Source organism: Natrix helvetica (assembly GCF_964273705.1).
Source record: "Natrix helvetica genome assembly, chromosome: 3".
Lineage (NCBI taxonomy): Eukaryota > Metazoa > Chordata > Lepidosauria > Squamata > Natricidae > Natrix > Natrix helvetica.
In genome coordinates this window covers 138,439,213-138,454,312 of record NC_138549.1, presented here as the reverse complement: position 1 = coordinate 138,454,312, position 15,100 = coordinate 138,439,213, and the positions used below count along the sequence as shown (strand labels likewise).

The following is a 15,100-nucleotide window of genomic DNA, read 5'->3' as shown; positions in this document are numbered from 1 at the left end:
CCATATGATTATCATTAAGTGTTGTACCTTATGATTCTTTATGAATGTATCTTGTCTTTTTATGTACATTGGGAGAGAGCATATATACCAAAGACAAATTCCTTGTGTGTCCAATCACACTTGGCCAATAAAGATTTCTATTCTGTTCTGTTCTGTTGTTCTGTTCTATTCTATTCCATTCTTAATTAGCATCTCTAATGTAGAGATTGGCTTGCAAGCCAATATATTGTTGCTCCATCTTAATCAATGGTGAAATACATATAGTGCATTATATAGTGCACCGGTACACACTAATATGCTAAAATGACAATCATGTAGATTAATTTGAATAGATATTACAATTGAGTTTATTTGGCTACTTACTTAAATTTATGGAATTAGTTTTCACGAAGAATTTGTTTTTAATTGTATACTGATTATTATTATTTCACTTTTGATATTGTACTATTATATTCTGCATTGTATATTTTATAAAACAACATTGTCTTTCTTTGCTACTTTTCATTTCCTACCTTCCAAATCAATAAATCAAACAAACAAAACCAATGAAAAATTAGTTAACCATGTACTTTAAAGAGGTAATTGTATGCTTTTTCTTAAGCAAGTCCAAATTGTGTATAATTTTATCAAATTCTTTAATAAATAAACTTTTAAAAAGTTTATTAAATTTAAATTAAACTTTTTTAGAGATTGTAAGTTTGTCATATTTGAGATGTTACAAATGCACTGAGTATGTATGAGTCAGCAAAGCATGAACCAGTAACTGTCAATCCTACTTCAAAGTCAGTTTTAAGTTCACTAGTGATTTACATTAAAATAATTGTACCATTATATTTTAAAAAGGTAAGAGAAACTAGGTAGGCATGATTTGGAAATTATTACAGATAAGAAATACAAAAGAAAGAACAGGTGACAAAGCAGGCAAAATGACAGTGATATAAAAGAGTGGCTCAATATTATAAACTTCTGTTTTGTATGAGGGTTTTTTTCTCTTTTTAAAATGGTAATGGGAAAATAAACTGGTGCATTTGTTTGTATTTTGCAAACATGTGAATCAAAGCACAGTTATATTTAAAGTATGGCCATTTGCTGACCTCTCTTCAGTCAAACCCTTTTTCTCCTGTGCTTTTTTCTTGCAAAGTTTTAACTGAATACATTGTTCTATACATTGCCATGTTTGCATGCTAATGCAACTGTTTTAAAAAATCATAATATGATAAATTATACATTTAGAGATGGGGAGAAGCTGTTGCTAACAATTCTACCATACTGCAAATAAGGACTCTAGAAACATCTGTAGAAATCACTAGATTTTGCATTGATTCTCACTTTTCAGAGAGGTTTGTGGAGAATCCTCACTCTCAAAGATCGTAAGGCACCCTCCCATTTCAAAGACTGCCTTGTCTTGCTTTCAGAAAAATATAGGGTTGTAGATTAGATGTATTTAATCTATATCACGCAGAAAGCTCTGAATTAGATGGCAGTACAAACAGCAGCATTAAATCAGATCAACCAGCCGATTGAAGCAACAGCACCTGTTTGTCCCTTGAAAATTTGGCTTCTCTAATATTTAATCAGGCCAAATTCAATTCAAAAAGCAGGAATCTAAAGCACCATTTCTATTCAATCAAGGAACCATACAATCATGTTTTTGAGTAATTCTAGCTCAAACATGCCCAAAATCTTTGCCACTACTATTATATTGTTGTGAAATCCTTTGACATGCTATTCATTTCCCTGCGATCTAATTCTAGCAGTTTCTTCCTTTAAAACAGGTATGTACTACTTCCCACAGTCCAGGGATCTTTGCTGTTTTGTTGAGCATGTATAGGAATGAATTCCAAAAGGAATGAACTAAGGCAGGGGTGGGTTCCAGCAGGAACTATTGCCGGTTCGCTCATGGGTGCACTGCACGCGCATGTGCAGTACAATAAAAATGGTTTTGCGCATGCACAAAGCAAAAAACAAGATGGTGGTGCCTATGGCGCCACCTGGAGAACTGGTTCAGAGGCGTGGCAGGCCTGGGTCGCTGCCAGTGACTCAGACTGCCAAACCACTACCAGTTTGGCTGAATCGGTAGGAACTCACCACTGAACTAAGGGCCTATGTAGGAAGAGGATTTCAGAAATTTTAAATAGTGAAGCAGTTGTCTTAAGGACCCGCAAGCCTTATAATTCCAATTTTGTCTCTTAACAGTACCCCAAAATACAGAAGGGACCTTTTTTGTCTCATTTATTTGGGGGAAACAAGGGACAAACTTATAGCATTGTTTTCCAAGCTCAAAACATTCTTTCTTGTATTATTTAAGATGCAGCCTTGCTACTCATGAAGCAAGAGGAACAATCTTAAGTAATTACTTTGTATTTTTCTGGCTTAAATGCTACTTTAATCAGATCAGATTCTTAGCAATATACAGTTCCCACTTTACAAGCCAATATAAACAAAAACTAATAGATAGTCATACGTATATAAGTAGTCCTTGATTTATGACTCATTGTTTTATTATCTTTAGAAGTTATAATGGCTTGGAACTGTGATTTACAAGCCATAAAGCACTTCTGGCCACCATAAAATATTACAATTATACATACTCTGCAGTCAAGTGACTTGCATTTCAGGAGTTGGCAACTGGCTCACCTTTATGAACAGATGCCATGAACGAGGTCATGTGACATGACCTTTTTCCCAGTTTCCAGCATTTTTGCTATTTTCTGGCAAGAAGTACACATAAAAAAGTGGGTTTACTTAACAACCATACTATTCATTTAATATCCATGGTGATTCACTTATTGATGACCACAAAAGAATGTTGAAAAACACTGTCCATTCACGTGGATGCCTCAACGTAAAAGAACAATAACTTCTGGATCAGATTTCTAGTCCCAACTCTGGTCATGTTGAGGATTTCCTGTAATCTATATTATTCTATAAGAATCAGGAATGAAATGCATCACACACACACACCCAAGAAATCATTTAGATCCCAGAGTCTATTAAAATTGCCAGCGGTTCCCAAAAGTTCAAAGAGAAAGGACAATTCATATGTCTGGAGGAATAATCTTTATATAGGAGTCAGTAAATCCATTCCTTGTTTAGTGACTGAGTTCTGTTCCAACTCAGATGGAGTTCTGTTCCAACAACCAGGTCATTAAGCAAAACGATCACTAAGTGAACACATGAAGGAGAGAAAGAGAAAAGCCCTATGAAGATCTATTGGTTGCTGCCATCTCATTCAGATAAATTTCTTTTGTATAGCTATGCTAGCGTTATTTTCAACCTAGCATTATTGTCAGATATATATTGTCAGTTTAGCAACAATAGAATATGGGAACAAATAGGTTCTGTTGAATATTTTAGTAAGATAGGCATATATTTTGAGCACATAATCTTCTGGACATCATCTCTAGAAAGAGTGCAGAGAAGAGCAACAAAGATGATTAGGGGACTGGAGACTAAAACATATGAGGAACGGTTGCAGGAACTAGGTATGTCTAGTTTAATAGAAAGAAGGACTAGGGGAGACATGATAGCAGTTTTCCAATATCTCAGGGGTTGCTACAAAGAAGAGGGAGTCAAACTATTTTCCAAGGCACCTGAGGGTAGAACAAGAAGCAATGAGTGGAAACTAATCAAGGAAAGAAGCAACTTAGAACTGAGGAGAAATTTCCTGACAGTTAGAACAAGTAATCAGTGGAACAGCTTGCCTCCAGAAGTTGTGAATGCCCCAACACTGGAAGTCTTTAAGAAGATGTTGGATAGCCATTTGCCTGAAACGGTATAGGGTTTCCTGCCTAGGCAGGGGGTTGGACTAGAAGGCCTCCAAGGTCCCTTCCAACTCTACTATTGTATTGTATTATTGTATCTAAAGCCAGAGACTGATCCCAACTATTATTTCCACACTTGACATTTTTAGATTCTTCTATGCTAATTCCCCCCCCCCCCCCTAATATTTATTCCATAAAATGAACAACTAAAAGTCTGACCTGTACAAGAAGCACCATGAGGAAAATACCCACTCAAATAACTGGCCCATTCAAAATAAAAAATAAAATATAAAATTGTGAGTGGCAAGCTACATCATAGTATTGACATCTAGAACTATTCCAAATACGTAAAAGTTATATTTCTCTTTACCTAATCATATTACTCTTAAAGCAATTTTTTACAGGCAGTTTTTAGATTTTAATAAGTAATTTATGAGATCTTTATAGGTCAAATTAAAGTTCAAAGGCACTTCAAAGAAACAACAGTAGCTGCTTGGAAGACTAAAGTGAACAAGTTATAAATAGAAGTCTGTTTTTCATGTGGTCCGGAAATGGATGGTGAGCAGTTGTTGTGTCAGATCAGAAGTTTAGAATGTCCATCACCCAGGTTTAGCTAGTCCTAAAAGGACACTGACACATAGAAGAGTAATACATGATCATCCAGAAGACTTCTGATGATTAATGCTAAACTAACAGAATGTAGAGATAGGGCGTTGGTACTTACCTGATACGCCTCTTCTCATAGTGGGGTAGGAGTATCTAGGATGGGTTGACCTTGTTCTCTCATTGATTGGGCTGAGTCAGATAAGCTCTTTGGGCCACGCCCTGGTCACCAGGTACCACCCAGTTATCGGCGAAGAACCTTATCCAACAAGCTGTGTCATCCACTCCAAACTTTATCTTAGTTTCACCCTTTATTTATTTCTTCAACAGAACAGCTCAACTATCAAACATAACGTTCGTGTTACATAAACCTATCAGGGAGGGGCTGGATACTCCTCCCTCACTATGAGAAGAGGCATATCAGGTAAGTACCAATGTCCTTTCTCCATAGTGAGAGGAAGAGTATCCAGGATGGGACGTACCAAAGCTTACATGTCCCTAGGGAGGGTTACCCATGTTAAGAGCTCGCACAATCTTATGCCTGGTGAGGCGTCACCTCCGCCCTGCGCACAGCCTGCAACACCCTACGCCCGAATGAAGCCTCTGCAGAGGCAAAGGAGTCCAGTTTGTAGTTCCTCACGAATGGTGAGGGGGAAGACCACGTAGCTGCCCTACAGATCTCAGTCAATGAAGCCTGGGTGGCCCAAGCCATTGAGGTGGCTGCGCTTTGTGTGGAATGCGCTGTAATAGAGCTCGGTGTTTGCAGACCCTGTGCTTGATAGGCGGTAACAATACAGGTTCGTAACCACCTGCCTATGGTGGTGGATGTCACCTTGTTCCCCAGGGATCCCAGCTGGAAAGAGACAAACAGGGCTTCAGACTTCCTGTTTGGCCGAGTTCTTCTGAGGTAAATCCTCAGAGCCCTCCTTACGTCTAGGGTGTGCCACTTAACGGGTGAGAGGGGTCCGGACAGAAATTGGGCAATATCAATTCCTGCAAGCGATGGAAGCAGGAGCACAGCTTAGGGATGAAGGAGGGGTCCAACCTTAGTACCACCTGTCCTGGTGGAACACGCAGAGGTCCTCCCTGGCCGACAGAGCCTGTAGTTCAGATATCTGTCTGTCTGAGGTGATGGCCACCAGAAAGGCCACTTTAAGAGTCAAAAACATAAGAGACACAGTTCACAATGGTTCGAAATAAGGGCCTGTCAGAGCGTCCAACACCTTATGCAAGTCCCAGGAGGGGTACTTGTGTACCCTAGGTGGCTTAAGATTGGATGCCCCCTTGAGGAATCGCCTGACCATGGGGTGGTGAGTCAAGGTAATGAGACCTACTGCATAGAAGTACCGATGAGATGGCCAAGATCTGTTTTCTAATCGTGTTGGGACCTAACCCTCTGTCCAGGCCCACCTGAAGGAAGTCCAGAACCTGCGGGATCGTGGCTTGAATCGGATTGTGGCTCCTGGAGCTGCACCATGTTGAAAAGGCACGCCATGTAGCGCCGTAAATGCACTCCGTGGAAGGTCTGCGAGCCGCCTGAATAGTGTGTATCCCCCTGGGGGAGAAGTGGCCTTCCCTCAAGATGCTCCGCTGAAGCGCCAAGCGTTCAACTGAAGCCACTGAGGGTCCAGGTGCTCCAGCGATCCCTGGCTGAGGGAGATCCTCTCCTGGGAGATCCTCCAGGGTCTGTCCACCGAAAGAGATTGGAGATCGGCAAACCAAGGCCTCAGGGGCCAGTGTGGGGCAATCACCACCACCTCCACCCCTTCCCACAGGATTTTCTGTATAACCTTGGGAATCAGCGGTAATGGTGGATAGGCATAGAGGAGCCCCTGGGGCCATGGGCATTGGAGAGCGTCCACCCCCTCCGCCCCCCGTGTCTGATACCTGGAATAAAACCTCGGGAGCTGGGCGTTAAGAGGAGTGGCGAATAGGTTGACCTCCGGGAGTCCGAAGTGCCTTGCCACTTCCTCAAATATCGCCGGCTGCAGTCTCCACTCTGAATTGTCCACCTCGGTCCGGCTGAGCCAGTCAGCTCTGATGTTGTCCATCCCCGCTATATGTTCCGCGCTGCCCTGAAGTTGGACTTCTTGTGAATGGTGGGGAGCACCTTCCGCTTGTCCTTGTTCTCTACCAGGAATGGATCGAGGGCTGCTCCAAAGAGGGATTCTCCCATGAAGGGGCCGATGCCAGGCGCCATTTGTGGCATACTACCGCTTGCCATTGCTTCAGCCAAAGCAGCCTGCGAGATGCGGCAATTGCCCTGAAGGCAAACTTGGCTGCAGCTAAGGTAGCATCTGAGGAGAATTGGGTGGCGGCCACCAGCTTACTGATGTCTTCGTGGGCCCTGCCATCCGAAATGGGAATTCGCTGCTGCAGGTCTTGCAGCCACAGCAGAGAAGACCGGTTGAAGAAGGAGGCGGTGGTGGCTGCTCTCACAGCCCAGGCCGCTGCTTGATGCGTCCTCTGTAAGGTGAGGTCAGCTTTTTTGTCTTCTGCCTTCAGGGCATCTTCTGGTTCCCTAGGCATGTTAGTAGGAGTATGCAGGGTCATGACAGGCGCGTCGATCGTGGGTTGCAAAAGCACCTGGGCTATGTCCCTGTCCATGTTGAAGAGGGTCTTGTCCGTGGAAGTGAGCATGGGGCCTGCCGTGGGGGAGGCCCATTTCCGCTTGATCATGTCTAGGAAAGACTTGGGTGTGGGCACCGTGTCTGCCTCGATGGCTGCTCCTCGAAAATGTTTTCTGCTGAAAACCCCTGGGGTTGTATCGGGGCCTCTGTTGGCCTGTTGCCAAGCTTGGCAGATGTGTTGGCCTTGAACATAAGGGATTTGTACAAAGAGGGCTGGAACAATCCGGAAAAGGTAGGTTTGGAAGGAGGCATGCCTTCGTCCTCAGATAGTCTATCCTCTCTGATTTCACCCTCTTCGGAATCCAAATCGCTGTCCCCCTGGGAGGAGGCAGGTGATTTTGGAAAATCTTCCTCCTGAGTCTCTAGCCCTTCCGAGACCCTAGGCATGGGGGCTGCCTGGGTCTGATATCTGTGGCTGCTGAAAGGTTGCTGCCATGCACTGCTGGAAGGCCCGCATCATCATATCCTGAAAGTTGGGCATCCCTGATGTGGGTGGTATTCCTGCCCCTGTGCCAGCAGGAGTGGACGGGAAGGGCTGTGGCGAGGGTCCTGCTGCTGTGGGGAGTGGGGGTGATTGCCATCCTTGTGCAACCCCCCAGATGCCCGAAGTATCAAAGGGAATCTTCACCTGGGGGGGGGTCCCCATCTGCAGTCTTGCCAGGAGAAAGAATCCCTGGAAATCCTTCCCCAGGTTCCTGGCATGGGGTAGCCTTCTTGCTGCTGGCCTTGTGGCAAATGCGCTCTAAGGCTCGGGGCCTCCACCTTTCGTATTTGGAGCCAGGCTTTGGGGGCTTGGAGCTGCAGCCTGCCTCTTTGCCCCACTTGGAGGAGACGTGCTTTCTCTTTGTCTTTGCCTTGCCTCCTCCTCTTCTGTAGCAGTCTCTGACCTTTTTAGCTGTTCCTCTGCTCCTCCGGTGGGGCTGCTGGCTGCTAGGCTGGAGTCTTGCCAGTATCCTCTGTGATGCTGGGCACCGCCATCTTGGATCACGTGGTTCCAAAATGGCCACCAGCTCCAAATTCAAAAAGTTCAAAAGTGGCTTGTGCCTTTGGGGCTGCCGCACGGCTTCCGGTGCAGCTGAAGAGCTCTCTCTCTCACTTCCTCTGCTCTCTTCCGAGCTTTGTGAGCTACTGCGGGCCGCTATCTCTCTCCGGCACTCGCAGGCAGGTACGGGCGCTCCGCTGCATTTAAAAACACTGCGGTTCGCCGCTGGACCCCCTGGGGGGAGCGGCAGAGTGCTCCGGTGCTGGCTGAGCCTCTCCGACATGACAGCTTTCCCGGGACTTCCAGGGGAGCGTCCCCTCGCCCGCAGTCTCGATTAGTGCCCTAGGTCTCTCTTTATGACCTGGGCTGCACGTTGCCCTGAAGAGCTTGCTGCACGTGCTCTCTCTCTCTCTCTCTTCCCGATATCAACCAAATATATTTTTTTCTGATTTCATAATAGTGAATAATGTACCTTCCTGAACTTATTCCTAGTACCTTTTTTTCATCTTTCTAGGCCTCATGTGAACCAGTTGAAACATAAATGGAAAATAAAACAGGTTGAGAAAGTCACACCTACATGTTACACACTCAAAAGGAAATAGTTAATGTTAATTCTTCACATAGTTAATGTGAAGAAACATAAATACCTGAAAATCTATTGCTCCCAGGTGATGGTAAAAGTTATAAAAATACCACAAAGATTAGAGAGGAGAAAAAAATAAAATAAAGATTTTACCCCCAGAACAGAATGATACATTCTATTGTTTACAAGTCAGATGAAGACTTTTTTTTTCATTACAAATACATATAAAATAAACACATCACTGAAAATAGTGTTGTATGCCATGTTCTAGATGACAAAATCTATCCTAGGTTTCATTGCTGTACGAAAAAAAAACTGAGACAATTAGTCATTCAATTTCCATGGAAACCAACTTTTCGAGTTGATTTGTAACTGCTGAAAATTCAGTAGATACAAATTTCAACCAATCTTTTTTATATGGATATGGCCTTAATGATACTTCATTAAACACATCAATGAAAATAATGCAAATAATATAGCAGTCCTTATGAGGACATATTCCCCTGCTGGTCATTCTCTGAAGGTTTCTTATGACAGAAAAACCTTTAAGTGAAATACTAGAAATTAAAATAACCTGTACATTTAAGAAAGCCTGGGGTATATTTAACATGCTTCAGAGAGTCAAAGGGTTTTACATATAGTTCTTACAAGTACCCTGTACGATAGAACAATGTTAAAATATATAATAAAAAATCTTATTCAGGACTATCATGTTTCCCTGAAAATAAGACCTCCCTGGATAATAAGCCCAATCAGGCTTTTAAGCGCATGCGCTAAAATCAGCTCTCCTCCGAAAATCAGCCCCCCCAAAAAAATATTGCAACACAGCAGCAGTCATGAGGTGAGCATGCTTGCCGCTTCCTGCACCTCAAAAATAATAAGACCTCCCCGAAAATAAGGTCAAGCGCTTATTTGGAGGGTCAAAAGAAAATAAGACCCTGTCTTATTTTCAGAGAAACATGGTATATTTAGACATATCTATACACACACATACCCACGCATATTATCATGGCCAATTTGAATTTTAATAATAATTAAGTAATTCATTTCCTAAGAAAAGATGCAGATTTAATACCACAAAAACCAACGGGTTAGATCTGTAGCATGAAAGGAGAAAAGTTAAGAGTTTTCTTTAAGTCCCCCTTCTTCGTACAGTCAAACCCTGCAAAAATCTGTTCCTGTGGTCTGAAGGACTATCCATTACACAGTGCAATATTGGAATTGTAGGATAAATGTAAAAAGAGGGGTTGAGTACTATTCTGCTATGTCTCCAGCAGGAAATCTACAATTGATCCATTATTCCTTTTGCAAATGTTCACAGGACTGAAACAAAGAGGGCCGAAACAAATAACTGGAACGGATAACCCTTATAACAGCAAGTTATATTGGAAAGCTATGGAATTCTATCAACTATATGAAACTGTATTCCATTGTCAACATTTTCTAATTGAGGAGACAAGAGTTAGAATTAATACACCCATAGAGGCGCAGGCCTTTATGGAAAAAAATAAACTACTCCTAGAAAAACCAGAAGATATCCCAGTAGATGCACAAGACACGGGAGGGGCCGGAGCACTGCCAATGGGGGGAGACGGGGCGACATCAAGAAAGCTCAGATCACACAAATAAGTAAGAAAATCCACATGATATAAATTGATTGAAATTATTATTGAATTTATCACACTGACTATATGCTATAATGTAATATTTGAATGCTATGCAAATGTATAACATGAGTCTGGAGGGGGGGTATACACACCGCAGTTTGCGGCTGCCACAATTTTGTAACTTTCCCCATACCTTTTCCTTTTGTAAAACACCAAAAAACCAATAAAACTTTGTTTAAAAAAACATTTTCTAATTGAAGTTATTCTAATTTCATCAAAAATCATATTTGTTACTTATTTCATAATTTTTGTTATTTTAGATATTCCCAGTCTTTAACAGATTCACAGGGCAGCAAATGAAGGAGTTACAATGACAATATAACCAAGTAAAACAAAAATCTGGAATTCTCCAGAAGCAGAATTAAGAATGTGCAGTAGGGGAAAAACTCTGGGAAAACAGGGACTTTGCCTGATGTTGAAATGATGCTTAAAGTATATCTTCAGCTGGACGAATCTAGGAAGGGCATTCCAAAATGCAGATTCCACCCTCCACCCTTGCAGAAATCCATATCTCAGATACTGGGGACACACTAAAAGGCTATTAGAAGGCAGGCATATGACATATGTGGAGACAAACAGTGTTATTTGGACTTTAGATCCAAATAATGTTTTTAACAAATACATTATTTGTTCTTTCACTAACCATTCAAAAATGTAGTGATTGTAGTGCAAAAAGTAGGTGATCAAAACAGATAGAAAAGGAAACCAATCATAACACAACATACATTAATGTTCAACACTCATATTTTCCCCCAAATGATAGTGATCTCTAAACCTAGCTTCTATAGCACACCAGATGAGGCAAGGACCTGTCAAGTATATTAAAGGCAGAGCAACTAACAGCAAATCTTAAGATTTTGTACTTGGCCTGTCACCAAGGCTATTAGTGTCAGAATGAATAAAACAAAGATGAGGATGATGTGGCAAACTTTTATTCTGACTCTTAAGAGGTGGTTTAACTTATTGCCACTCCTAAAGAACCACTAAACCATTGTCACTAAAGTCACTCATTGCCACTCCTAAGAACACATTTGTTATTACTAACTTTAGCAGAAAGCAACAAATAATGCAGGGATCTCTCACTTAAATAGAATGGAATGATTTCCGGTGAGCTCAAGATTGCTCAGGCTTTACGCCTAACTCAGTGGGATCATGCCGAAGAAAACCAAGTGGAAGGATGAATGCCATTATGCCATCAATCACTGTCCCTGATCTCATACAATACTTATTATATCTGCCAAATTGTCATCTAGGAGTCATATCCAGAACTCTTCAAAATAAATTGTTTTACTGGCATGATGCTATTCTATATGCAGTATCATGGATACCGTATCCTTTTTTGAAGCTGGAATATCAAGCAGTAAAATAAGTCACTTTCCTCAGGAGTATGCAAGACTATGGTAACTTTTTACTGTTTAATTCTTGTGGAGGTCACAGCTAGTACATTGAAGACTCATAAAAAGCCCTCAACAAAAAAACCCTCAAAATCTTACCAGAACTCTCAATGAATCTGAGACTGTATGAAGAAAGCTGCAACATCAAATGAGGGCTTATGAGATATATTCAAATTGCTTGAAATCTACAATTATGACCAAACCCAACTGTTTTCTTAAAAGCCTTTGTATCTGTGAATATTTGAAAAATGTATGTCATTAAAAAACTAAAAGCATGGTAAAATTTCCATTGGTCAGGGCATAATTCCTTGCCCATCCCCATATCTAAAATTATCCAAAAATGTATACCAATGAAATACTTTGCATACTATATAAGTGTTCATATTATTGAAATCTTACTTAGGCAACTTGTATCCATCACATAATAATAGTTAAATGACAAAACATGCAAGCTTGCTAGGTATTTCCCAGTGTTGAATATCTTCACTGTTGCATTAGAAAAAATAACACAACCCGAGTCCAAATAAAAGACAATGAAATTCTAATGATAGCCTCATTTAGGGAGCAGACTTTTGAGGATGCTTCTGGTGCTCATTGCACATTAGGAATTCTATTAATAGAATTCAATGTTGCTTATCTTAGGCCTTGGCACCTTGTGCTCTCTTTAAAGGTTGCCAAGGGAAAAGATTTTGAAAGTCACAAGTATCACAGTCCAGTACAGGGCACATTAAAGCAATAGGCAGATCATAATTCTGATTTTTTTAAAACACAAAAATAAAAAATGAATCCCAAACAGCCTGTAATTTTAAAATATTTTATTGTTTTAGCAGCAAGTTAATTATTTGAAAGCTGTCAAACAGGTACCTATCCTTTATGGATTTTCATATTCTGCAATATTAACTTCAAATTAATGTTTTAGAACTCCAAGAATTCTATTAAGGAAGAAGCAACAAAGGGAAATATTCTATATACTGTATATTATGACAGATATTTTTTTACTGTTGTATATTTTATCAAAAGTAATATTTTCTATTCGAAGTAAACACAGATCAGGATAGTTTGATATAAAAAAGTATCCATTTAAAGCACGTTATTGTGAAAATTAGACCACGCTTACCAAACTAACCTGATCTTTCTCACTTCTAAACAAATAAAACTAAAAAGGAAAACAATATCCTCCTATTTTTCATTCTTTTGATGATGAAAAGCAAATACAGAATAACTTTAGTTTAGTCAAAAATATGTTATCTTCCCCCACTCACAGATTCAAGAGTACAGAATATAAAATGTATATTAGTAATTAAAAAAACATGCAGTGTGTGTTTCAGTAAGAATAGGAATAATTGGGTAGCAAATGTTTTCTACATAAGAAAACCACAGTAACCCTGGTAACAGAAAGAACTGACAAACAAGAAACTCTTTGGGTCATATTATAGGGCTTAATTCATCCAACATAGCCACAGGAAGAGTACCTTTGTTTATATGGCAAAGGTTTTTCTTTTACATTAAGTTCAAGTAAAACACAACAAACAAAAATAAATAACAAAATAATTGATGTCTAACATCTGCTGCATTGCCATTACTATGTGACTAATAATTTTATTTAGCCGAACTGTTTACAGGCATAAGTCTGAGCTGGGCTGTCCAGTTCACGTAGATGACTTTTCATGTCATCTATGCAAGAAAGGAAACACTGGCTGGGCAGAAGCGCAATCTGGTGACTATGGAGAGTCCCATCAATCTTCCCAAGGAAGGAAGCGGTACAACAGTAGTATTATACAACATATATACAACAGTATTATGCAGGGGCGTGCATAAGCGCACCAGCATGCCTAACGTCCCTGTCCTACTGATCCTATTTATTTGTACCCATTTTCTCTGTTCTTATTCATGTTTATTCTTATTCCTGTTATCTTGTACATGAGTGACAAACTAACTAACTAACTAAAATAAGTCTATTGGTGAATGGTCAATTCCAGGATATACAGAAAGGAGCCCTGGGAAAGGGGGGGCGAAGGAGAGGGGGAAAGGCAAACCGAAGGAAAAACAACAGGTTCATTCCACTGAATTAACCCTCTCCGCTTATCTGAGAAATCATCCTCCACGATCTCAAGCTCTAATCTTACAGCCCATGACCCAACGCCAGCCGTCCCAGCCCAGGCTCTCCACATGTGCTGTGGGCAACAGCTACGCCCCAGCAGTAGAGGACTTGCTTGCAACCCGTCCGAAGGGCATCCCAATTACAAGCGAATGACTGGGCAACGCTCTCATCCATCGCTCTGGACGGAGATTCCGGGATGGCGAAGAGGGGCGAGAAGCTACCATTCGCCCTACAGCTGCGCTCTCGCCCCTCTCCATCCCCGGCAGATTTGGGGGCGCCGAGATGTTGGTGTGCAGGTGCTCCGCCCTGGGGGTACCTGATGTAGCGCCGTCAGCCCGTCTACGTTGGCCGTGTTAAGGCGGGCTCCGCGGGCCAGCAGGCGCTTCACCTCCTCGGTGTCTCCGCTGGAGCAGGCGGCCAGAAAGACGGCGCCGTCCTCGAAGCGCACACGGCCCCCACCTCGGTGCCGGCTCCGGGCGGGAGTCACCGGCTCCAATTCGGTCAAGGAGCCTTTCCAGCGCTTCAGCTGCTCCGCCCGGCGCAGCCTCGCCGATTCGGCCCGCTTTATCCCCAGGTGGCCCGGCTCCGACATGGTGGCGACGGCGGCAATGACAGCCGAGCCTCCCGGTCGGTCTAAGTGCTAGGAGCGCGCTGACGCCCCCAGCCCGTGGGAGAGCGCGACGTCCCAGCCGCCATCTTCCCAACTCCCCCGTCCCCCCTCCCCGAAGTTACTATGGCGCGAGCGCAGAGTTCCGCTAAAGGATCATGGGAAAAGTAGTTCGAAGGGGCTTCATTGAGTAGGTGTCCCAGGGAGGAAGATTGGTCTTCCAAGGATGCCTTGTCTTCCTGGAGCGCAGATTCCTATCGGAATTCTGTCGGAATTAAAGGAGGCGTGTTATTATAACCCAGTCGTGCTGCCGACAGGAGAAACGCGCGTTTGAACAATTTCCGCAGCAGCAGGTAAGCACTTTTTGCATACCTTAAAGCAGTGTTTCTTAAACTTTTTGCCCTCACTACCCTTCCCACTTTTAAAAGCTATGGAGAACTCTGAATGAATGTTGTATGCATTATGATCACTAATATTTACCATATTAAAAATTAAAATTTATTTGTGGAGTACGTATTTATTGAATCATACAAAATAAGCATATTAAACCCATTTGAAATTAACAGAAATATATTGGTCGTTTTAAAATACACATTTCTTATAAAATAAGAGAATAAATAGAATAGAAAAAGTATAAAAATAATAATGAGAAGAGTGACATTGATTTAAATTTTTGCAAATATACTTAATAGCTGGCAAATTTGATTCGACAGACTCTTAAGAGGGTCTTGGGGGAACTGCTGGGAACCTTGGATCACACTTCAAGAAG

At 41.8% G+C, this 15,100-nt stretch overlaps 1 protein-coding gene across 11 annotated transcripts in view; it reads right to left on the bottom strand.

The window, feature by feature from the left end:
- The window catches only part of PPP1R12B (protein phosphatase 1 regulatory subunit 12B), a 126,923-nt gene extending 112,497 nt beyond the window's left edge, over window positions 1-14,426 (bottom strand). For all 11 annotated transcript variants that reach the window (XR_014174928.1, XM_081947509.1, XM_081947514.1 and 8 more), the window contains exon 1: window positions 14,041-14,426. Coding sequence is in view for 10 of the 11 variants with exons in the window: in XM_081947509.1 (XP_081803635.1) it covers window positions 14,041-14,316 (276 nt within the window). In the remaining variant the exon portion in view is untranslated. The remainder of the gene's footprint in view (window positions 1-14,040) is intronic.
- Window positions 14,427-15,100: the final 674 nt, after the last annotated feature.